Raw genomic sequence first — 23,939 nt, forward strand, 5'->3', positions numbered from 1 at the left:
CTTCCTTCTTAAAGCCTCGACTGGTACCAGCTATTAACCGTCCCGATGTTTCTTTGACTCGTGATCCGGCACGGGAGAACGGCATCGGAATAAATTAAAACACGGCTTAGCCGGAGAAGAGAGTCGAATTGTGTCGTCGCTGTTTGATTAAGAGCTCGCGATAGTCTTGCCGCGTTGTATATTTATAGTTCTGTTTGTCCAGAGACGAAGAGGCATTGGCATCGTCGCTGATAAAGGCGCCTCGGGAAACGGGCGAAATCTCTGCCTTTACATTCATCCATGAATTAATCATTGTTTCTGCCGTATGGCTGATTGCTGATAGTTCGTATAAAAAGGCCCAGCTATAGGTCCATTATACGTTTCATCTTCCCTTAATCGAAGCGGAACGAATTCGACGTGGAGAGGATCGCTTTGCTCGGTGTCGGGCCCGGCGAGTCATCTTCTTCGTGGTTCGACCGGAAGCGAGTTACGGAGAAGCGTAATGCGTTGTCACTTACGCTGAGTTATGTATGTAAGTCGGCGGGGGAAAAGGGTCCGACGTCCCGCGAACCTGGGAGACGTCGCATCTTCCACCATGAATAAATCATCTCGCCGGCATATAAATAATTAGCCGGCCGGCGCAAAATCGTCGATAAATATTTATGGGCAGCTGGTCGATATGCAAGCGTAATAGCGATTGTTACACTGCTCGCGTCGCGGCACCCGCCGAAATAATCGCGGCTCTGATGCCAGGCGGCCGGTTTACACGGCGAAATAATTCGTTCGGCAATTTTATCAGTCTTGGTGCAAGTGGCCGATGCGAAACAGAGGAGCAATCGTGTGTTATCGTTCGAACGACCGCAACACCCTGCCCCCTCTCCCTCTTTTATTCCTCCCCCGTTATGGAGAAATACGTGCGCAGGCACACACGTCTCTCTCTGCTGCCTCTCTGTTTGCTCTTCTCTCTGCACACGTTTTTTCATATTTCTGCCGCTCCATTTCGCGGCGACAGGATTTCACGGACAGTTGATTTCATCTCGCCCGTTTGTTCGAATCCCTTTTTAATTCCCATTGTATCTTCGATTCCGCGACGTTTCCCGCTCGAACCGGGCCGGATTACGGTCGGAACGGCTCCATGAAAAATCCCGCTGAATTTTCTATCTTAAAAACGGCGGAACTGATGGAACTTCCCGATTCTCCCGATACTCGCATCGTTAATGGGGATAGCGCGGAGAAGGATCCACGGGTGTATCACGCTGGCGCCGTAAAAATATTTACCGCCCCCCGCTTACGTATGCCCGCGACCCAGCGAAAGCCAAGCTACTCGTCGAAAGAAAAATTCGTTTCATCCCCCGGACGGTATTCCCGGCTGCGTCTCGGGGCCACGAGCTTCCGCTTTATATCGTTTCCCTTTCTATTTTTACGCCCCCGCGCTGTATAACACCGGGTCGTCCCTTTTCCACCCTTTCCGTGAACTTACCCGACTTCCACGTAGGCGCACGCGCTTTTATGGATATCCATTTAAGTTTAGCGGAGGTTGGTGTTCGAGCGACGCGAGTATAGTTTCCGTATACGACGTAAAAGGAGCTTCCTCCTTCCTCCCCTGCCACCTTTCTTCCTTTAGGCTAACACAAAAGTCACCATTCTAAATGTACACACCGGGGTCAGCTCCGGCTACATAGTACCTACACGCCGAGCTTTTCCTTTATATCACAGACGCGTGTGACCATTTGTGTTTGCTCTCACGGTGTCCTCCCGACGCGTCGTTAACGTTTAAACCCGTGATCGATGCAAATTATAGAGAAGCTCCAAGGGAATTGCACGTCGAAGAAGATTCTTATAGGAAGGATACTTAAAATCACAGTCGTACTGTGATGTTTCACCGACTGTTCCCGCGCCGAGGCTATATTTGTAGCGATCGCGCCACCCGGCTGCAAATATTTCTCCACTTCCGTATAAATTTTCCCTGTACGTACGCCCGCTGTGTTCGCTATGGTTTACATGTGCGGGAACTTCAAGTATTTTTTTAAGGATGTATCGGACCTATCTTCAAAATGGTACCAAGTTCATGAAAATTTGTGAGATTTTTCTTTCTAATCTTCCTGATGCGCTCCAAAAATTTTAAACGAATTCTCTAAATGATTGCTGAGTTACAACGATTTTAATTTTCACGTACTCTTATGGGGAAAAACGACCTTTACAGATAAAACAGCTGAAAAAATGTTGAAGAAATAGTACCAATGTTTTCAATTTTTTTTTACATGTAGTATACGGGTAGATGAAAATATCTGCCAAGTTTCAATTGTTTTCACTACAACGTTTTAAAGAAATAAATTATAACTTGAGAAAATTGTGAATTCAGGGCATTTTCACTGGGAAAAGTTTAGCAAATAATGTTTGAGAGAGCATTTGTAAAATGAAAAATACCTTACTAGGAGTAAAACTAATACTCCAACTGTCGTTCGTGTTCCTTACACCTAGATTTACTATGCGTAAGACGTAGATATTCAAGTATTTCAAATTTCATATACTTTTGTCTAATATTGTACGTCCGATACATCCTTAAAAGACCGCGAGTTGACGAAATACTCATTCATGGGGATTATTTGTACTTCTAGATACTGTTTCTATGTGAGAAATATTCCCCGTCACTTTGATAATTACATCGTTACTGACCCCAGTTTCTCCAACTTTTATGAAACTCTACCCGTGAAACCGAGACCCTTGCGATCATTGGAGGCTGAAGATTACGCGAGGCGGCTAAAAGCTTTCCCCCGAAATCCCCATTCGGTACCCATCCGTTTCATCTCGAACGCGCGATTTTTATTTAACCGCCGCGCGAACCGTATCGTGGTAGATTTGTCCCCTGACGTTTATCACGTTATTCGATGTCTGCCTCCGAGGGTGTTTTACAACGGGTCGCAATCGAACGCGACACGAACGGTGCCGTTACATCGGGCGTTCGTGCGATCACCGATGCAAACTCAGCGCTCGTCAGACACAAAAAGAGCTTCTAACAGGCGGAAAACACGCACGTTTACATAACCGCCGTGTTTTCCCGGAGGCGCTCCCGTCCTGCCGGCGAAAACTTCGCGTCGCCTTTCCACCTACCGCCGCGCCGACCGTCCCACGCTCCTCGACATTGGAACCTAGCCGTTCGATTCCAGTTGAATCGCCCGAGTAATTACACAGGAATGCTCTTTGCCCTCTGCTTTAAGGTAATCGAAAGTTACCAACTCGGTTGGGTCACGAGGAAAGAGATCACGGGCTTATAATTAAAATGCAAAGCTTCGTGGCATTTTTCTGTTCAACGTCATCGAGAATAGGTATATACGTAGGTGCGCGTCTGCGATTCTTTTTCTTCGAGACCCTGCAGGGTTTCGTGCATCCCTCGGATCCCACGCATGTACAGCACCCACGGTTGTACGTTTAACACCGCGGAACCTATCCATCGTGCTATTTTGATCGTGCCTTTTGTTCCATTTATAGTCACGCATCGACTGGTCATTAAAGTGCATTAACACTGCGATTTCCTTCTCGCTTCGGGAAACGATACACAGTGGGACGAGTGTTCCTATACGTCACGCGATGTACGTACATACATACACAGCAGGTACGGAGAGAGAAAGCGTACCGTTTCGTTTCGGGGGAATGGTTCTAAAAATGGAATCGACAGAACTGCCGCAATAATCGAACCAGCGCAGCGCGGAAAAACGTGAAAGGGGCGATAAAAGCTGGGGAAAAATTACGCTCGCGCCCGCGGCAAGATAATTCTCAACGTCCCGTAACACGTATCCGGATTATCGGGACGCACGAGCCGAGACGCGATCAGGATCTCTTCGGTAACGATAATTATCTCGGATCGGTTGATGGGGTTACCTATGTGCACCTTACATAGGCGCGTGTATACCTGGGATAACGTTGGAGACCGGTGCACGGGAACGGCAGATACGATTATACATTTTCATCGGTGCGTTACTCAGGAAGGGCAGATTACCGTAATGAACTCTAGCAACCCCTCTACACGGTCCAACGACTCGAAATATGGATAACCGTCACTCACCTCCGCGATTTTCTCCCGCCACTCGCCCCATCCTCTCGTCTCGCCGCGTTTTTCCTCACCCTTTCGAGTCTCGCCGCGGCCTGGCCCTCCCCGACAACCCCCTGACCGTGGTTTTTCCATCGAGGAAGCGACCGCGCCGCGGTGATCGATCCGACGATCTCTCGCGAATGAAATTATTTCGCCCGGGGAGAAATTCAGCTCCACGAAGCTTTACCCGCGAGAAATTCAATTTCGTAGCTTCAGATGGCACTTGCCGATCCTAGCCGCACAATTTTGGCTTTCGCAGACGTCGCTGCGGGCCATGCTACTGCGCGAATCATGCTGGATGGTGCAACCTTCAGATAGGCTATGATGTTGCCCTCTTCTATTTTGTATCTACACGTTGATGATCCTTGCGAGCCGTTATGCATACTATATCAAAAGTGGCTGACATATCGAAATTTCCCCTCGAATACAATTTACGATACGTCTCTATCTGCCAGGAAAATACATCGTACGAAATATTGCGCGGGAAAAATTCGGTGCTTCCGTTCACGGGTTCTCGAAGAAACTCCGAAGAGAAATGGCCGTGGCAAAACCCAGGCGCTTCCTTATTGTCCGCTCTTATTGTCTGTTTACAAGCCAGCATCGGCCCCATTAATAAAGCCCGAGACGGATGGGCGGTGAAACTCTACAAGCTTTTAATTTCGCGAGAAACGTATACGTCAGGAAAGCCGTGGCGGAACCGCAGGAAAGTGATCCTCCTTCCTTGCCAGCGCAGCCAGCCAGCCAGCGTTCAAGTAGTCACGGGGGTCTTTAATAAAGTGAACTTTAAGACTCCCGCTCGCACGGAGATAAACTTTAACGCGGGCTACCGTCTCTCACCAGGATCGCACTGGATCTCTCACGGAGCACGGAGGAAATGGCTGGAGAGGACCTGGGAGCTGCGGAACGAGTGTTGGTGCGGTGGCAAGTTTTCGAGTAAGTTCGTGCCGCGGCGGAGGCGCCCTAAGACTCCTCGCGAAGAGAGGATAGAATGCCGGTGTCTAGAGAAAAGAGGATGCCCGGATAGTTTCCCGTTAGTTACCGCGCTGACCCCTCCACGAACGTTTGTTATGTGGAGCAGAACGACTTCCAAAAAGTTACTTTTCCCGCGGAGTTTACACTTTACACTTTGGCCCGGCCCCGATTTTACCGAAATTACAGCCACCGAACTGGGACACACCGCCACCGTCCAGTCGAATATTTCGCCCTCGCGTGAATCGCTTCCCGTTGGCCATCCGATGGAGAACCGATACACGTAATTCGGCGGTTCGAAATGTCGTTACGGAGGATCGATTTCTGAGGATATTCTCTGCACAGAGATCTTCTTTTGGCTTGTGTCCGTGGGCCTGGTAGCAGCGAGTTTACTACTTAATTTTCCCGATAAAACTGTGTTCGCGGAAAGTGTTTGGTTCGAAGCACTTATGCGACTCGCTATAGTTAGAAGCGGTGTTCCATTTAAGGAGGTAATGTTAAACCGCATGGATTGATATGCGAAGAACAAGCGCTTGAATATTACAAGGACATCGTTAACTACATAGCGGAGAACGTGGCTATACATGTTCACCCACTTTCCTCTAATGCTCTGATAGCTTCTTTCAATATCTACTTCCCCCAAGTTTCACGATCTAACCGCACAATTTCTCGATCGCAAGTTGATGAAGACTTCAACCGTTAAACTGGAACGTCGATATCACCCTCGACGAACTTCAACAAATATCCGAGAGCCTAAGTGGAGCAAACTCGAGACAATGAATATGGATACCGAGGATATTCTATATAAAGAATTTAATGTACAAATTCACGATTGAAGTATGCTACCTGAGTATGATAAAAGTACTGAAATTTTGATAAGCTGTTTCGCCAAAATCAACGAGAATAAACTCACGCTACTTGGCACCTGGCCCCTTCGCTTATTAGTGCATCGTTGCTCGTTCATTCTAGCCACAATCAACCACCTGCCCCAAACAACCCTTTGCGTACGCAGGAAAGTATGTTTCGCATGCATCGACTTACCCCGTGGCAGCAAATATTCCGGAACGAGCAGCCGGGAGCAGGGAGAAAGACGAGGGTTGGTCGATGTGAACCCCTTGTTCCTCTTCCTTCGTCCCCGCGTGTTTGCGTTTACGCGTAGCGCCGTTAACACCGACTGCCGAAATACTAAGTGGGGACGTGCAATCGCGATCGTTGAACACACCCCTGCAGGTTGATCGACCCCAGCGGGCCACCCCGTCGCTTCTTCCCTTTCTGTTGCGCCTTGTCCCTTGGACCGTCCCTCTTGCACGGTATCCCTCTCCAGTCACCCCGACAGCCATCTAGACTCCGGGAGATGTGCCATTTGAATACGAAATTCGAATACGCTGACGAACCGTGCATACATCAGTCTACGTCTGTTTGAACTGGTCCCTGTATGGTAATGCTAGTACCGTGCGGCTGCGACGTATGAGCCGATTGCTTCGGAACGCGTCGCGACGCGACGGGGGAAACGCGTAAGCCGGATACGAAGTGGCTGCGATACGTTCCTCGGGACCGTTGTCTTCCGAGGCTGTTTACTTTCTTCCTGTGCCTCTGGATTCCGATCCTGGCAGTGTTTCGAGCTGGAACAATTTGCGGACGAATTACTAAGCGGGGTTGCCAGGCAAAAAGGGTAACAGAGGGTTGGGAAGTTTGGTGTGTAATGATAGTAGATTCAGCTTGTACGAGATATTTTTAATACTCAAACATCTGATTGATATTCCGGGAGAGTGTACTCTTGGCAATGGTAGGTGGAAAAAGAAAGTTTTAGAATAAATCACCCTCTGTACTTATGGCATTAAGTACATTCAAGAGAAACAGACTAAAGTATAAGAAATCCTCGAGCAGAAGCATTTAAATCCTCTGAAAAACTTTTCAACCCCCGAAACAATTACGGGATCGTTTCGAAAACGCTTCGCGGCTCCTTTGCATAACTCTCCCTCCCGAGGAACGTGCATTAACCGCCGGGAGCTGAAGGATTCCACCGCGCCGGGGGAATCGAACTCGTGAATCGGCATTCAGTTAAACTTGGCGATACGGTAAAACGGGGAAAATGGAGTCGAAATGTAAGAACGCGGTCCTAACACGTATTCGCTGCGCCTCCCCCGTCGCATTTCGCAAGCCTCACGCCACAGGAAGTCGATCTAGCGCGAGAGTCGGCTCGAGTAAAAAGCTAACTCGAATGTGAAATTTCAAGCATAGCTTTCAAGCCGGCGCGGCGGCGGGCGAGCGAGCGGTAGGATTTAGCGATCGGCCGCCTCGGCTTGGGTCGCGTACGCTTGATCCTGAACCGTGGAGAGGTTACGAGGGTGCTGGGGGATGGGGTGGCAAGGGGAATAGGAGGACAAGGAGGGCGGGCGAAGTGGAAGAACGGAGGAAGAAGGATCCGCAACGTTCGAGGGTACGGAAAATGAGAGAGGTGACGCGAACGCGGGGCAAACTTTAAATGACTTTCACTGTTTTCAAAAGTTGAGTTACCAAAGGGAGTCTCCGCAGCCCTTCTCCTTCTGTCTTTCCTAGCTCCACCAACGACCACCCCCGTCCTTCTCCGCGTTTTCCTTTCCGCCCACCTACCCGAACAGTCCCACTCGTCGTTTCCCTCCGTCGAATCACCTCCGACACCTTCCTCCTCCGCGTTCACCCTCGTACACCAGCCTGGATGTGCTGTTTACAAACCTCGCCCGACTCGTAATGGAACTTTTTTCAAGTTATTTCCAGGGAAAATCAGGTACTACCCTTCTGTCCCTCGCGCTCGTCTGGCTGGCCCTATTCCCATCAAAGGAACCACTCGTCGCTGGTGCGCGAGATCGACGTTTACCACCCTGGTAAAACAATATCGTAATATTCGCGTTACCACTGACTCGTTGCTTTAACTCGATTAGGTACTCTTGCCGGCAGATCTATTCACGATTCCTCTTATTTCGTGCGATCACTGCGATGACAGCGTATGGTCGCCCTTTTCTGGCGAGTCGAATAGTTCAACGAACGCTGGAGAAACTGGGACAGCTTCCTCAACAAAATCTACTGTGTCATTCACATAAATAACCCAACGCTCCTTTCGAACCCAAAACGTCGGTCGTAATTGACAGTAACAAAAGCGCAGGCAGGTCTCGAAATAACCACTTCCGAGGCACAAGCAAGAAGCTCGAAATTATTAGGACCTAGCGTAGCCTCTGTGACAAATTCCTCGTAACTGGGCGGGGCGAGCAATCTTGACCGTGACGCTTCTGGTCGGTCCGAGTTAATGCTCGCACTTCGCATGGCTAATAAGTTAATGTCGGCCGGGAGGTCCTCTTAATGAAAGTGACGGGGCATGGGGGAGCGAGGTGGGAACGGGGAGATTTAGAGGGAGAATATAGTCGGCGATGTCACCACGTAGACGTCCAGCGTACGGATAATGCGCGCTGGAGATCCCGAGACCCTCAAAAGCCCCAGGAAACTTTCCCTCGATCCTCATTAAAAGCCGACGCCGAGACCACGTCGCGTTTCATAAAACATCAGGCTTCTCTTCGTGCCGGATGTGCCCGAATATATCGGATATCACGGCCGTGGAAAGAAGGAAAAAGTAATCTGCGTTCCACAAAGTTTTCGCTTCATCACTTCTGGTGGTTTTGTTCCCCTGCTCTTTTCAAATGAAATTGAACACTGCAGCGCAGCACTGATGACTGAACGAGGTTTCAGTCAAAATTTAATACGCACGAGTAGTATATACCTTGCTCCGTTCCGATATTTCTACGACTTCTTGTTATTTTAACACCAGCGATCTTATTCCCCTCTAATTAGCCGAGATATAGTTTCAATCGGATCGACGTTCAAAAGCATCCATCACGCATTCAGGAACAATCAAGTTGTTTCAGACACGCTACGTTCTCTAACGCGATCAACTGATTCGTCGATTCTTCGAACCCTTTCCAGTGCTCTTCCACGGGCGGAACAGTGAACGAGGAGAAAAAGAAAGCGGAAGAACCGAAAGGACCGAGGGCGACAGCCCTCGTAAAATTAGTGTATTCTTCGCTAGTAGCCGGTTGTCGACGGTCGCTTATGGCGACGGAAGCAATCGCTATTCCATGAATAGCAAAAATTTACTACTTGCCGAGGGCACGCCTACCCACCGACGGTCTTCCCTTTCTTCCCTTTCTTCCTGCCCGTCGGCTGTCCCTCCCTTCTCGTTCTTTCTCTGCCCTCGTATGGAAAGGGATGAAAAAGCGCATCCCGGCTGGCTCTCGAGGCAGAAGCAACGCACCGCCGCCAACGGGTAAGGCTCAATAATAAATGTTCCGAACACGGATACCAACTTCCAAAGAAATTAGAGTGGATCGCGCGTGTACGGTCTAAGACACGTCGTCGCGTCGACGCCCGGGGCGGAATCGAACGAGCGTTTCCTTTCCGTCCAGGAACAATTGGAACAGACACAGGTACGCGGGCCGTAGACACGCGCACGTGCGACGCCATAATTCACAGGAAGTTTTTGCAATCCAGTTATTTCTCCGTTCGATTTACGATCGCGCTGGAAAGCATAAGTTACGCGGGCCCGATTAAACGTGGCACCGTCAATTCCGTAATGCACCATAAAATTGAATCATAGCGACGTTGCGATGCAAAGGAATAAATGTAAATATCGTGGCTGACTGGCGGATGGTGGATGGCCGCGTCGAAACGCTCGCGCGGGAAAAGGGGAGCCCTGAGAACGAACGAGGTCACGAACGAAAGGGGTAGTTCTTTTCTTAATTCGGAAAACAATCGATCGCTAATGGCAGAGCCAGTCCCCGCTGGTCGTTTTACGTAAGGTACGGTCGAAGGAGAGGAGCGTGGAATGGAGTCCGGGCGAAGAGGGAAGGACCTCGTAAGGCCGTCGTCGACGAAAACGAGGGCTTCTTAATCCCTCCTAAATAAGTGCGAGCATTGGCGTAGGTGCCGAACGTTTATCACTGGGGCGACCCGACGAATTACGCGAACCTTCCCACCGTCTCGCCCCCGTGGATCCCTGTTTATCCTTCGTTCCTTTCCTCCGCCGCGCCGCGTCGGCCAATTGAATTAAAACAGATCGCATCGATCCCGAGGAGCGAACTTCTCGACGTGCAGGCGCTCGTATATCTCCTACGAGCGTTGAAAGTTCTATTAATTCCGGCTGTTCGTTAGTAATGGAAATTATTCTAGCTACGCGGCACCCGTAGGTACCGCGCGCCCGATGCGCAAACACCTCCGAGCTTTATCGCTACTTTAATCAACGACTACTTCGATTAATTATGCCGTACATAATTCATACGGCGCGTCGACGTGCGATTCGACTCGTAGCGCCGTGGATTGGCCTGTTGGGCACGTTTAGTGCCTCAGCAATAATAGTTGTATCGGTTAATCGGGTGTGCGCAAACAACGGGTGCAGTTCGATAGACGGAGAATAAACTTAGGTACCCCGCGGAGAAGATCACGGAGTCCACTATGATTTCCAACCAATGGTGCACAGATGTGGCATAATATTCCACAGAGTTCCTTTAACGTATTACAAAAGTTATATCACGAAAAACTATAAATTTTTAACTACTACGATAGCAAAAATAAACTCGACGTATAACTATTCAGGCAAAGTGCGGTAGGCTTAACTCGAAAAATAGCAAAATCTTTAAAGGTAATAATGAAAATACGTTTTCGCTTATTAATCTAACCTAAACGAACAGCCTAAAGCAAATAAAATCGACAGTTTGGTATTTTATTACCGAAAACCCTGAGATACGAAGGTGCGGCGTCTCTCCCACAATTACCCTACAAACCATAAATTGAATTCGACATTATTGGCGATTATTAGCTAGGATTTCTCCAACTCGATAATTGCCGTCAATTACAAAAAGTTGATGCGTGACGCAGTGATAGAACAGTGTCTGGTATAATTAAAAACGTCAGACAAACACGCGCCATAGTATCTATCCTCTGACATCCCCAAGTTCACGGTACACGAAGCAACAAACTTTCGAGACGCGTTCACCCATCAAACTGACCCCCCACGAGTTCCTGAAACAATTACAATCCATGTTCGTGCATCATTCTTTCCCCCTCGCGGGAGGGTGAAACGAGTATCATATAACGCCCGGCCTAAGTGCAACGCTGACAACGCTTACAAGCGTAACAGAGCTTTTTGCGGGTTGTCTCTGCTCACGCAACGGCGCAACACGCGATTCGTCGGCAAAATCTATGAACACCGAGTGATTTCGCAATTGCGAACGAGCAAAAACCCACCCTTCCTGCTCCCTCTCCACCCTCGTCCGCCTACGTGTAAATTACGGGACGTTCCACTCGCGCACGAAACACCTTCGGCAATTAAGGATCGCCGGGGCATAGAGTCGCGACTAGATGCTCGTTGATCGTTTCTTCCGACGTACTTTGGTAGTGAACCAGTGCTCGAGTCGCCGAGGCCTCGGTGACCTGGTATCGAGACGTTCCCGACGAAGCATCGGGATGCTCCGAAGGAAATCGAACCGCTCGGGAAACTGCATCGATTTCCCGGGGACGAGAGCGCGCGGAACGCGTGTAATCGTCGAACGAGCGGGCCTGTATCGGCGCCCAGGCATTTGCATACAGAACGAAATCGTTGTTTGTCAAAATCCCCCGTTTACATTGTACCGCGACGCGAAAAACGCGTGAACACGCCCGGCAAAATGGGACGCGCGCGTATGGAAATTTAATTATCTATCTGGTTTAACGCGATAATTCAGTTCATCGAGATTAATAGAATACAACGAAATATAGGCGGGCCGCTTTTAATATTGACACGCGGTAAATCCCTTTAAAACCAGCCACCGTTCGATTATTTAATTAAAATAATCGACCGTCGCGCCGCTCGCTTTTCACGGTTCGCCGTGCTTAGCGGAAGAATGTAAAATAAGCCGATGCGTCGGCCATTTAAAACGCGCTGAAAATCGAATACTTGAACGAACAGTGGATAGGTTGCGGGGGCGGTGTTACGCGCACCGTCCACGAGGGCATTTAAACGCGAACAGTCTGAATTGCCGTGCGAAAGACGTTGCCCTCGAAAATCGATAGTCCGACGCTGAAGATGCAAAGACGAACACGAGGAACCCGGTGTTGGCTGCTCCGAAGTAGCGCACCTTATGTCATAACAACGCGAGAGCGACCGGTTGATCCACTTCGTGATAAATGTGAGTGTCACACGCGCGCCACGATAAATCAAGCAGCGCCTGCCCCGCTCGACGAAGGAGATTTTTGCTCGTGCTCTTGGTGACAACGCTTAACCGGATGAAATAATAAATCGCCTGGCGGGACGAATCGTCTGCTACCAACGTTATTACTTCGCGATGCTCGCGAGCAACAGAAGTCGACAAACCAAACTGATTCTAACAGAACCAGTCGTTCATCCCCGTTGCAGCGTAGGAATTTAGTGCGCGGCGGCAAGGAGGTATCGCGGCAGAGCCCACCGACTCTCAAGTTCGAAGAAACCGATCGTCGTTGGCGCTAATAAATGGAATTCAGCGGGACGAACGTTTGACCTTCCGGAAAACCGACACCCGTTATATCCCCGGCCGCAGGCCGTCTGCAGCTAACAAGGACTTGCCAGCAGAATTTCTCCTCGCGAAATCCTTCGCCGGCGCATCGTCAGATCGTGCACAGTGACAAGGGGAATCTCATTAGCTCAAGGGACAATCCGTGATCTTTGTCCAAACACAGGAGGCATCTTCCAGCTTGTCCTTCGTTTTCAATCCGGCTGGAGGATGATCCGAGCGGATGAATCCGACTGACGGTTCCAGCCTTCGACCCGATCTCGCCGCGGACGAAGATTTTCTTCCCCAGCGTTCGTCGTTAAGGGCCGTCAAACGGTGACGGGCCCGTTTTAAAGCCGCGACGGAGCTCGCTGGCAAATAAAAGGGTAAACGTGGCGAACGGCAGAGCGAACGAATAGAGGAGGGAAAAACGCTTATCATGGTTGCGTTATTTGTAGAAGATTTCTGGGAGAAAGTACAGAGACGTACCTGCCGATCCCTGATGTTCAATCATTCATTTTGTCATTTGTGCACCGATTTCGCCGTAAACTACACCGATGGGGGATAAGTCTAATAGTCTAATCGGCGATCGTTTCCGTAAAACGCCGACTCGCCGCGTGCGCGCACCGAGCGTGTCGTAATTGGACACTAGGGTGGCCATCATGAATGTTTCCCGAAAATTTGGGACTGAAATTCGCAAAAATATCGAAGATGTAGAGTCTATAATATTGGAAATTTTCAGGAAACATTCATGACATATCAAACACTGAAAATAAAAATGAAAAATTTCATTTTTTTCGCATATTTCGGTATATGCTCCCCCCTTAAATATTTAATAAATATTCCTCGAAAATAAAAATTCCATTGTTTTTGTGCAACTTCATAAATAAAAAGTGTTCTAGAAGCATTTAAACTTTCAAAATTTGAGGAAAACAGTTTTTATTAGTTTTTCGGACTTTTTTCGAAAACCGCTTGTCGCGCGAGGAAAAGTAATACAGCATAAAAGATGCTCCTTGTCCGGATCTACAATATTTGTTCGACATATTTTTTTATTTAATCAATAACTTGGAGGATATTATATAAAATCGACTTCGCGAGCTGTTAAATAATGATTTATATGTTTAAGAGCCCAGGAACACCCTTTGCCGTTATCCGATCGAGCTCAAAGTTTACACGGATTTTTTTTTAATTATTTGGAACTATTCTGAAGGATGCTCCGAAGAAAATTCAAAAGTCGAAAATAACAGCCACCCTATTGGACACCCACAGTTGCGAGAATCGACAGCTCGAAGGGTCAAACCCCCGGTAACTGGAGAGCTACTTTCAAGAAGGTTTCCCTATCTTGTTGCGTGCGATGATACCTAACATTTTCGTCCTTCTTCTTGCCGGGACAAAGCGAAACTTGCATCATTGCACGCAACAGAGGATCGATCTATCAACGGGACGTGTTTTCCACGCTCGAAAACACCGATGCCTTTCACCCGTGTGTTATTTACGACTGTGTCAATGGCGTTCCTTTAAAAAGCGAGAAACCGTATCGCACACGACGCTCTCGCAATACGTAATTACTGGGTGGTGCGGATGTAAGAGGATTCGCAAGGATAGGTGTCACGTGACAGTTTTCAGAGTTCCGCTCGGGGATCGCTTAAAATTCGAGCTTCTAGACTTTAATCTTCTTTCCGTCGCCGGAAGAATGAAACGACAGGTCCGGTCACCGCCGGAAATCAGATTTCCTTCCATTCATACGAAAACTTTCGCGCCGCCTAATACCCCGGGTGGGAAAAGCCGAGCGTTACTTAACGAGCACAATGTCGCCTTCGCCTTAATGGAGATTGGAAAAAACGACACCTCGACAACGCACAGCGACCGATGGGTGCCGTCCGATCCTCTCGAAATCCTCGAGACGTTATTCGCGGACTATAATAGACAAATAGCTGTTCGGCTAATTGAGAAGCCCGGGCAGCAACTTAAACGCGAAGTTAGCCGTCGCGACGGCTTATATAGGCGGTGACCGTAATTAACCACTTGTCCCCGGTGCTTGTTTCCTCTTCATTCCTGCCCCCTCGAGATCTCGTTCCATCTCCACTTCCGCCAATCCGACGCCTTAATCGAAAACCATTCTCGCGGCTGATGAAAAGTCGAAGAAAGAACCGAGTCCGTTCTCCCGTCCGCGAAGTACCTTCGGTTAAGTTTCTTCGCTTCTTATAGGGGCGGGCGATCCTTCGCCACGGGGAAAATCGCGCAGGCGCTGGCTAGCTTTGTCTATTCCGAAGGGGTCCCCGGTTCGTTTGCTCTCATCCCCTCGTTTCGCTGCGCTACTGAAAACCCCTTCGAGCGCGGACCAACGAAACGGATAATGGCACTTCGTCAAATGGCTTCGACGTTTTATTAGGCCGCGCGAAATGAATTCTTTAACGCGCACGGATGTTTTTGCGCCGCTGGCTGCCCCCTATTTCCTTTCTCCCTCGAAACGGCTTCGATGGTTGCCGAAAGTACATCCGAAGCAGCCGTTGCTCTCGATCCGGCTGGATCGCATTCACGCGCAACGGCGCACGCGTGCATGTAGTGCACTTTTGTTCATTACTTTTTCATTTACCGTGCTAGCGACGCGCTGTGCCCGGGCGAAAATTGCGATATCGGTTATTTTCGTGCCGCGCACCACTTCTGTGCTTCAATCCGAAGCATTCTTCTATCTGGATAAAAATATATCGCTTAAAAAAGCACTGCCTCTGCACGCCAACTGGTCTTTCAAACAACCGATTCTCGTTTTTCTTTTAAACTGGCTAATAAAGTGGCAGGGGATCGTCTTTTAAAACGGCGAGTATCGCATCGTTGATCGTAACAAACAACGGCTTCGAACAATTTTGCTGCCAGTTAACGCGCGAACCTTCGATCTACTCCACTGCTACCACTCCGAAGGGGATGCGACCAGGCGTGGCCAGACAGAAACGGAAGTGGTCCGCGGGAGGCTTAATTACGATGTAACCAACGTCGTTGCTCTTGTTTCTCGCGATATCGAGTTGGAGATCAGCGACGTGCGTCGGACAAACTTTAGCATGTCGTTATTAATGTTAGCCGGCCGTTTTCGCGTATCCGATTCCAGCGCACGAGAGCCGGTCGAGGCAGCTCATTAATCAGCTCGAGAAGAAGAACGGCGACGGATGCTCGACGTAGATACTATGTTGATGCGGGAGTCGTCGAGCTCCAAATAAATAACGCGCGACCAGCTTTCGCTGCACGCCGCTCGGAATACTTTTCTTGAGAGGGACTAGACACGATTCTCTCCTCTGCTTCGGTTCACTACCGAACAAATTTTCACAGAGATCCTCCGCGGAATCTAGCGGATGCAATAAGAGGGAAGATTCAGCCACGAGCGTAATACATTGTAATGGTTAAATAGCTTTCATCTGAAATCCCCGCTTATTGCTTTCAACCACTCGAGAGTCGGCGAACGTTTCTGGCAATTTTGCTTGCCGAAAGTTCATCCTGTTCCGGGTGGAGTAAAAACTACCGAAATGGAAAGAATTGCTACTGGGATTTTCTACTGTCTGTATGTTACTTAACGCCTCTTCCGAGTGACTTCTCAACCGGAGAGAAGTGCTTGCAGGAAACTGACGGATCGCGTCGAGCAAGCCTCTTCGATCAAGTCGTAGAGTAGGAATTTTCTGCTCGTTCCCGCAGAACGGGAAAGGGAAAGAGGATCGAGGAATTGCACAGTCGAAGTTGCAATCACCTACGAGCCAACAAACAGCCGCGATTGGTTGGAGTCGCGCGACGAGAGGGAGGTCTAGCTCGACATTAATTAAATTAACCGACGTATCAGGGGCCGGGGCATATCGGTCCCGGAGAAATAGAAAGAAGCTAAAAGGAAGGAAGCAGGCAGACAGTTGTGCCGTCGCGTCGGATCACCAATTAGCAGAGCAGCTTCCTTCTCCTCGTTTTTCGCTGCCAAATCTAGATAGCGCAGCGTCCACGGCGACGATCATAACGAATCGTTCGTCGATGTCGCGCCGCGAGCTGTATCGGGTGGAGCTTTCGAGTGAACAGAGAGGAACCAGTTTGGGACCGGTCCAGAGAAAGAGGGAGCCTCTCTCTCTCCGGTCCCGCGACCGTCTCGAGATGGAACGACCGAGCGTATCCGCCGATCGGATTCAAAATTGATATTCCTTTCCTGGCTGGGCCGAGCCCTCTCCCTCTTTCGTGCGCGATCCTCCCGAAAAAATCACGGAAAGGGCCACGCGGGAAGGACGCATTAATATGAGAGGGCTCCTCTCTCGCGTGCATACCGTATCGGGTGCCCCAGTGCTTCTTTCTTACGGGCAACGACAGCTGCTACGACCGCTGCTAAGACGCGTCGTTACCACCGGCGATAACACAATGGTCACGGCGCTCTTCCTACACGGTTATCGCCTGGTGATCGCCCAGCCGATCCTCGTGCTCTCCACTCTCCACGCGTCGTGCGCACTGCACGCTCCGCTCTGGCTCCGCGGGAAATTATGGACTGTCACGATCCAGCTGATAACCGGCCGAGGACGTCCGCGGGACCGGCTATCACCCGCGTCTCGCGATATTTCGTCCAATCGATTCCTTCACTTTGTGCTCTATCACCAACCGTTCTCTCGCGTCTCTCGCCCACTCTCGAGAACTATAAATTTAGGAATTTTCTTTTAGTCTCGATCACTGATGATTGCCCTACCAATTGAGCCATCGACGTCGGCGGCAGGTTTCTTCTCCCTAGGCCTAACGTTCGACATGTCTGCTGCCCACGCGTGCACCTCTGTCACTGGCACCGAATATCTTAAACGATTCCCCGCGTCCGATCATTAACTCCTCTCCCACGTTACGAAACTCTGAGTCTAGAAACTAATCAGCGTCCGGAGCGAGCACCTGGTAGTCGGCCGCGCAGACTTTTGGAAGCCTCGATCAGCATGACACGCTTCTACGAACACAAATCAGGCTGCCAGGCACTTCGGACCACTTCTTTAACGATGAAAGACCGAGGAATAAACAGTTCCCGCGGTCCCGTGGTATCTCCGCCATGCGAACAAATTTTATAGTTCCCGCTGGCTCTCGCGAGAGCGGCCGGTTATTCGCGTATAACGACGTTAGTACGGAGCGTAGCCGACTTCTGCTCTTATCGTGCTCGCCTCTTGGCCGGAGACGGGACGCGGAGACCGTGGACGACGATCACGCACGCATAAAATAAATGGCTCGTAATGGAATTTCGATCCGGAACCCGAAATAAAAAGCGAGAAGAAAGGGAAAAGAGAAGATCGGGAGAGAGGGAGAAAGAGAGAGGAAAGAGGATGAAGAGAGAGAGAGAGAGAGAGAGAGAGAGAGAGAGAGAGGAAAAAAAAGCGGAACGCCGCGCGCTCCGATAGCGGTTAATTATATTGGGGGGACTACGAGTGTATTTTATCTGCGCGGGCGACTGAGCCGAGTAAAAGCCCGAGTGAGCCTTGGCCAGATAACGGCTGAAAGCTTGCCCCATTAAAGGTATCTAGATACCTCGGACATTCTTCTCGAGAATATCTGAATAATTATCCGACGTGTTGGCGAGATTACGATTTTGTCGCTCGGCCCTTCTTCTCCGCTCGCTCGGACGTCGTCTCGCGTGACGTCCCGTGCGTCAGGACTTTACGATCGTTCCTGCCCGATGCATTCTTTCGACGTCCGTCCCTTTTTCTACCTTTTGTCCCCCGGATCGCCCACCTTCTTAGCCATCAGCCTCTCTCCGCGTAATCTGCCTTTAATCACCAGCGTTTCGGTTTAAACGAGCCCGGCGCGGTCCGCGCGCGACGCATCTAAGGTCGCTTTTATTGTACCATAACGCGTCGATCCCGACTTCCAGCGAGACTTATTCGGTCCATTAAGAAGGCCGCAGTTCCGTGAAAGGAAAAATAACGCGTATCGCCGCATCCTTTTGCCCGATAAAAATGGAGAAGCGCGTGGTGCCCGGTTTATTACACGATTACCAAAGTGGAGTGGAAGATTCGTTTAACAGGGGAGATTACACGGAAGATCTGTCGATGGCGCCGATCATCACGGTTTGGTATTTTTGGTTGAGCGTATCCGGGGAGCGAGCCAGCGTGGACGACGAATCCGTCTCCGGGAGTTAATCCTACGGGAGTACGGTTAATCCTCCGGGATTATGTAACACCGCAGTGTTTAAGCGCCGGGGCCCGAAACTCCCGGAACACTCCCCTCCCGCCCACCCCCTGTCCTTAGCTTTAGTAAATTTTCCTCGCCGCCCGACTGGCCATGTGGACCTCCACCCCATCCGTCGCGAAAATATTTCCCGCCGTCGAAAACGTAGAAAGGAACAGGCAATCGAAAGGAAAGCTTCTTAATTAACACCTGTTCTTACGTACCTGACAAGTGCCTCGCCCAAACGCGAAAGACCTTCGAGGAATTCGACCGGGGACCAGTTAAAGCTGCGCCGTATGCGCATGCATTTCGATGAAAAAGAAGCAGCGATCCATCAGCACAAAGAAGTAATCGTTCTCGGCTGCTCAAAAGTCCATTCCTTCGATCGTTAATCACAGATAAGCCGAGCGCGGCCGCAGAGCCCGCGTAACGGATTTCTTGCGAGCTTATAATATTTATTGCGCGACCTTAATGACTTCCGATCGCTGGAAGATTCATCGATGCCGAACGGCGACGCGCGTTCGCTCCGCCAACGAAACTCGGCCGGCGCTGCGTTAGATATGCCAGGATCGGAAAATAAAGGAGCAGGAAAATGTCCGATCCCGTGCTGGTGTGTCCGTTCGCTGGGATTTTTCAGCCGCTGCCGACACCATAAGCGCAATTACCGATCCGCGATCGGCTTATCTGACCGGGCAGATAACATTGCGGCCGGTCGCGAGCTTTATTTACCTGTTGGGTTCCAGCGAACCGGCTACCGGGTCGTGGTATCGGCTTGAAAATTTCACCGGAAGCGCCGTGTCGATGACAAACGCCCGCGCATCTCGTTAATTAGTATCGGCCGGCATTAACGAGCTCCAGGAAGCCGATAAGAGGCGCGCCGGCCTACCTCGTAGTTTCTAGTAGTTCGCCATGGGAGATAAAGGTAGGCGACGCGCCTCAAAGGCGAACGCAACAGCGTTACTGCGCGCGTCCCCCTTCCTTTATTTGCCCTCTTTTCCGCGGATGAATACCGAGATTATTCTGTATCGCGTAGATCCACTTAGATTAAAAGCGATAAACAGAGGATCGGTCGAATTCTGAGCTTCCTCTCTCTCTCTCCCTCCCTCTCTCTCTCTCTTTCTTTCTTTCTCTCTCTCTCTCTCTCCCTCTCTCTTCTCCACCATCTTGCTCTCTTACGGTTCTAATTTCCCTGCGCCATTCCATCGAATTCCATGCGAAGGCAGCTTCCCAGAAAGAGGTATCTTTCGCTTTCCGTTCCCAACCCTTTGCGTCTGGCGCTTTTGCTTCCGAGAGCTGCGCTATCTCTGCCCTTTGGCAACATAGATCGATTTAGGATAGCTCGAATCGTTATTCCTCGCCCCACGAGTATTCTTGGATCTTTGCTGAACCGAAGTTACCGCCGCGCCGCTACCCGAGCACGTAGGTACGAATTCCGGGGCTTCTACGAAAGCGTGTAGGAAGATAAACCCGTGTCCCCAACGGTCATCGGTCATCTTTAATCCTCCGTGAACGTTCACGAGCGGGCGATGGACGTTGACAAATCCGCGTTCACGCCAGCTTCAGAGAATTGATCGATTCCCAAACGACGGGCGAAAGACAAAATCGAAAGAGCAGCCTCGCTGCTCGGCTGCTCGGTATGCAGGTCTGTCCCATTTCGTGGCTCGTTAGAAATGACATGGCGGCCGTGCGGTTCGCTCCTCCGAAGGGTCTTGTGGCCACGGGAGTGGAGCAGGAGAGACCAAGAGTCCCGGTTTGATGAAATGGTAGCCGAGTAATTGAAATCTCGTGTTCCTCACCGAGTCGATACGACGTCCAGGGGCCCCTGGCCTCTCTCCTCTCCCCCAACGCCCCTCCTTCGTGGCCACGGTGCTTCTGTTATTCTTTCGGCCGAGATATCCGGATCCGTTCACATGTCACGTTCGTGGAACGCGAGCAGCCAGGTAGGGCCCCGTCCTAAGTTACCAGCCAGAGACTATAAGCCGATTATATCCTCCCAAATATTGAGACGTGCCTGCTGCACATCCAAACCAGACTCAGGAATCGACGGGATTGTCCCTCGACGAAGGAAACTCCGCGATTCCTCGATCGTCAAACACGCGGATCACTCCTGTTTTGCCATGTTGCAAATGTCTGGTTGTATTCTTTGATGATACAGGCGCAAGCGAGAGGATTATGTAGACAGCGTACGTGAAATGAAACGCGAGGATACTTTTCCCAAGATAATGAACGACGTCGTCGGGATTAGACAGCAGAATCGACACGCATGTTGTCGTACGCGAATGACTATCGCTAAAGGCGTTACCTCGCGAACTACCTGGCCACTAGGGCAGAGCGATACTTAGGCGAAATTTTAAATTTGAATTTTCAGCTGGCCTGAGTGCGGGATAGTTGTCTTTTGATTAGCCAAACACAACTTTAAAAAAAAATGGAAAATATTCTTGTCTGCAGGTTCCTTTTTCTCCTAAAAATGATTATATGATTATATGATTATATGATCATTTTTAGGAGAAAAAGGAATCTGCAGACATGAATATTTTTCCAAGTGTTTTGATTAGCCAAACACAACTTTAAAAAAAAAATGGAAAATATTCATGTCTGCAGGTTCCTTTTTCTCCTAAAAATGATTATATGATTATATGATTATATGATTATTTTTAGGAGAAAAAGGAACCTGCAGACATGAATATTTTTCCAAATTTTTTTTACAGTTGTGTTTGGTTAATCGAAAGACAACTATACCGCACGCAGGCCGACTGATAATTCAAATTTAAATTTTCCGCTTGGCCCACTAGCCACTCCGGTTCTCGTCACGAACGAGGAGCGCATTATTCACTGGATGCTCGCGAGAGGGTAACTTCTTTCGCTGACCTGTCTACCGATGACCAAGGAATGGAGGGAATCGTCGTCCGGGGAATACAGAAAATTGAAACGTTGGCGAAATAAAAAGTTAGCGAGCTGACGTGAACCGCCGATACGATCGGGGATACGATTTTGCGCGGAATTCGCGTTCCTGCCGGAGCCCGCGAGAGACAAAGCCCCTCCGCGTCTTAAATTATGATTCATGGCCGAGCCACCCGGCTGAAATTGAAATTCAGGACAGTGTGTCGCGCCAGTTTTTCGACTCCGCCGATTCCCAGGACGACCGCGTAAACGTCCACGGGAGCAAACATAACGTTATCGGGCGATCGCCGCCGCGCCGTTTCCACGAAACACCGTTTGACTTGCCAATTTACATAATTTCACGCGCGAATAAAACCCGCGTAATTCTCGACAATAGCCGGACGAATATCAATACTTTTCCCGAGGGAAGGTCGTGGAGATTCGCAAATGAAAGTACGGATAACCTGCTCCTACTTGGAACGCTCGCCCTCCGGTATGGCAAAGTTACGTCGGCCACCCTTGTGTATTTTTAAAATCGCGAATGGCATCATCGCGTGCTGGGATACCCTTGAATCGGTTAAATTTAACGTTCCACCTAGAAATGTTTAACCTCACCCGCTACAGGTAGATTAATGAATAAATAAATTGCCGACAGCACGTTCTTATCGCTTTCCCCGTGATCTACCTACACTTTATCTACATGGCGTTTCATTTACCACCCGATCGCCCTAAAGCTTTGTTAAAATTCCGTCGAAGGCTACGAAGAAGTTGCGTCGCGATATGGAACGCTCGAAACGCTCGGATTAAATTGGGGCGGCCTGTGTTGGAGAGTACAGCCCAACACCATGCACGATATGCCGTATTTTATACGAAGAAAATTCAGCAGCCCGATGGGGGCTCGAGACAAAAAACTCTCTTTATCGAAACGATCGAGGTGGCAGGTATCGGCAGTAACAGGCGCATCGACGCGATAAAATCGTGATCGGGAGCGGAAAGGGTGGGCCGGGGAACCGTGTGGACCGATTGTGTGTTTCACGGGGTCCCAGTCAGCCGTGGCAGCAGATGTTCCGAGATTCTTAAAGCGTTTTCACCGGTGCCGTGGCGAGAGTAAAGACTGTCCGCCTCATACCAACCTCCTTTCGTTCGAGCGGAATCGCCGGGGACGGTTGTTCGACGCGCGATTCTTTGCCCGGCCTCCGCCGCTTCTTGCACTTTTTTGGACTCCCGTCAGCTCCCCTGAACAGTACTTAACCCGCACGATAAATTAAAGCGGACCCTCTTCCCGGCTCGCTCGAGCGAAAGTATTTAAACTCAAAACAAACCGGGAGTCGCGCGAGACACCGCGAGCCGAAACGCTCGGCCGGAATTAATCCCGAAGCTCTGTTACCTGTGCGAGCCCGCGCGCACCCGCGCCCCTGACGAACTCGCTCGCACGAGTAAACCACGTACAGAAGGAGGAACGTGCAAGCGGGTCGTGTCTGTCCCCGTGTCTCGGATTTTCTTTATTTCAGACGCAATGGAAATTCGTCGCCACCTTCATCTTGTGAGAGAGCTAACGATCGATGCGCTCCCTTGAAAAGTAACGCCGGAGCGTTAATTATGAGCGTACTGTGTTTTCTCCTTATTTAATTGCACGAACTGAGGCGCGGGGCGGTCCGCGCGAAAATGTGACGCGCAATGGCACAATTATGCAAAACGAGCGACGCGATAAAGACGTTTTCGAGCAACGCACGGATCTGATTATGCAAAGGCAACCGGTTGCGTAAACCCTGGCCACGAAGTTACAAGGTAGACGTACCGAGTAATTACTATGTCGTATTTTTGCCGTTGGATCTCCGCGGCGCGTTCATTACCCAAAATATTCACAGAGAGTTTTGGTTATCCTTTGTAAATAACGGATCTGACTGCTACTGGATACCAACGGCTGCGATTTTGCCGGCAAAGGAGTTCTTCGTTCGCCGTTTAATTATTCCACGATATAAATAATTACCTCTCGAAATATCCCCGGCAAGTGGGTACTTTGCGAGGGAGGGATACGCGTTTACAGTTTCATTTTAAAGATCTACGTTTCGATTCGTAGGGGAGAGCGGGGACAAACGTAACGGCGTCACGAACATTCCACAAACATTTCTAAAACGTTTGCTTTACACAGTTACACGTGTATAGTTTCTCTTTTATTGTACAGAGTGACGCTGAGCAGTAACACAAATCGTATACCCTGTGGAAGCTAAACTTGTTATTTAGATCATTCATGTAGGGTAAAGTAGCCGAATATGACGACCTCTCCTAATATGAGACTCCAGCTTAACTCCGCTATAGAACTCTTGAATGTCATAGCGATGCTA

The 23,939-nt window shown here is 49.7% G+C and overlaps 1 protein-coding gene across 2 annotated transcripts in view; it reads right to left on the reverse strand.

The window, feature by feature from the left end:
• Positions 1-23,939, reverse strand: part of LOC143369081 (uncharacterized) — a 170,726-nt gene that overhangs the window by 74,124 nt on the left and 72,663 nt on the right. For both annotated transcript variants that reach the window (XR_013085334.1, XM_076812520.1), the window contains exon 3: positions 6,080-6,660. Coding sequence is in view for 1 of the 2 variants with exons in the window: in XM_076812520.1 (XP_076668635.1) it covers positions 6,080-6,378 (299 nt within the window). In the remaining variant the exon portion in view is untranslated. The remainder of the gene's footprint in view (positions 1-6,079; positions 6,661-23,939) is intronic.

The sequence above is a fragment of the Andrena cerasifolii genome, chromosome 5, assembly GCF_050908995.1.
Source record: "Andrena cerasifolii isolate SP2316 chromosome 5, iyAndCera1_principal, whole genome shotgun sequence".
NCBI classification, from domain to species: Eukaryota; Metazoa; Arthropoda; class Insecta; order Hymenoptera; family Andrenidae; genus Andrena; species Andrena cerasifolii.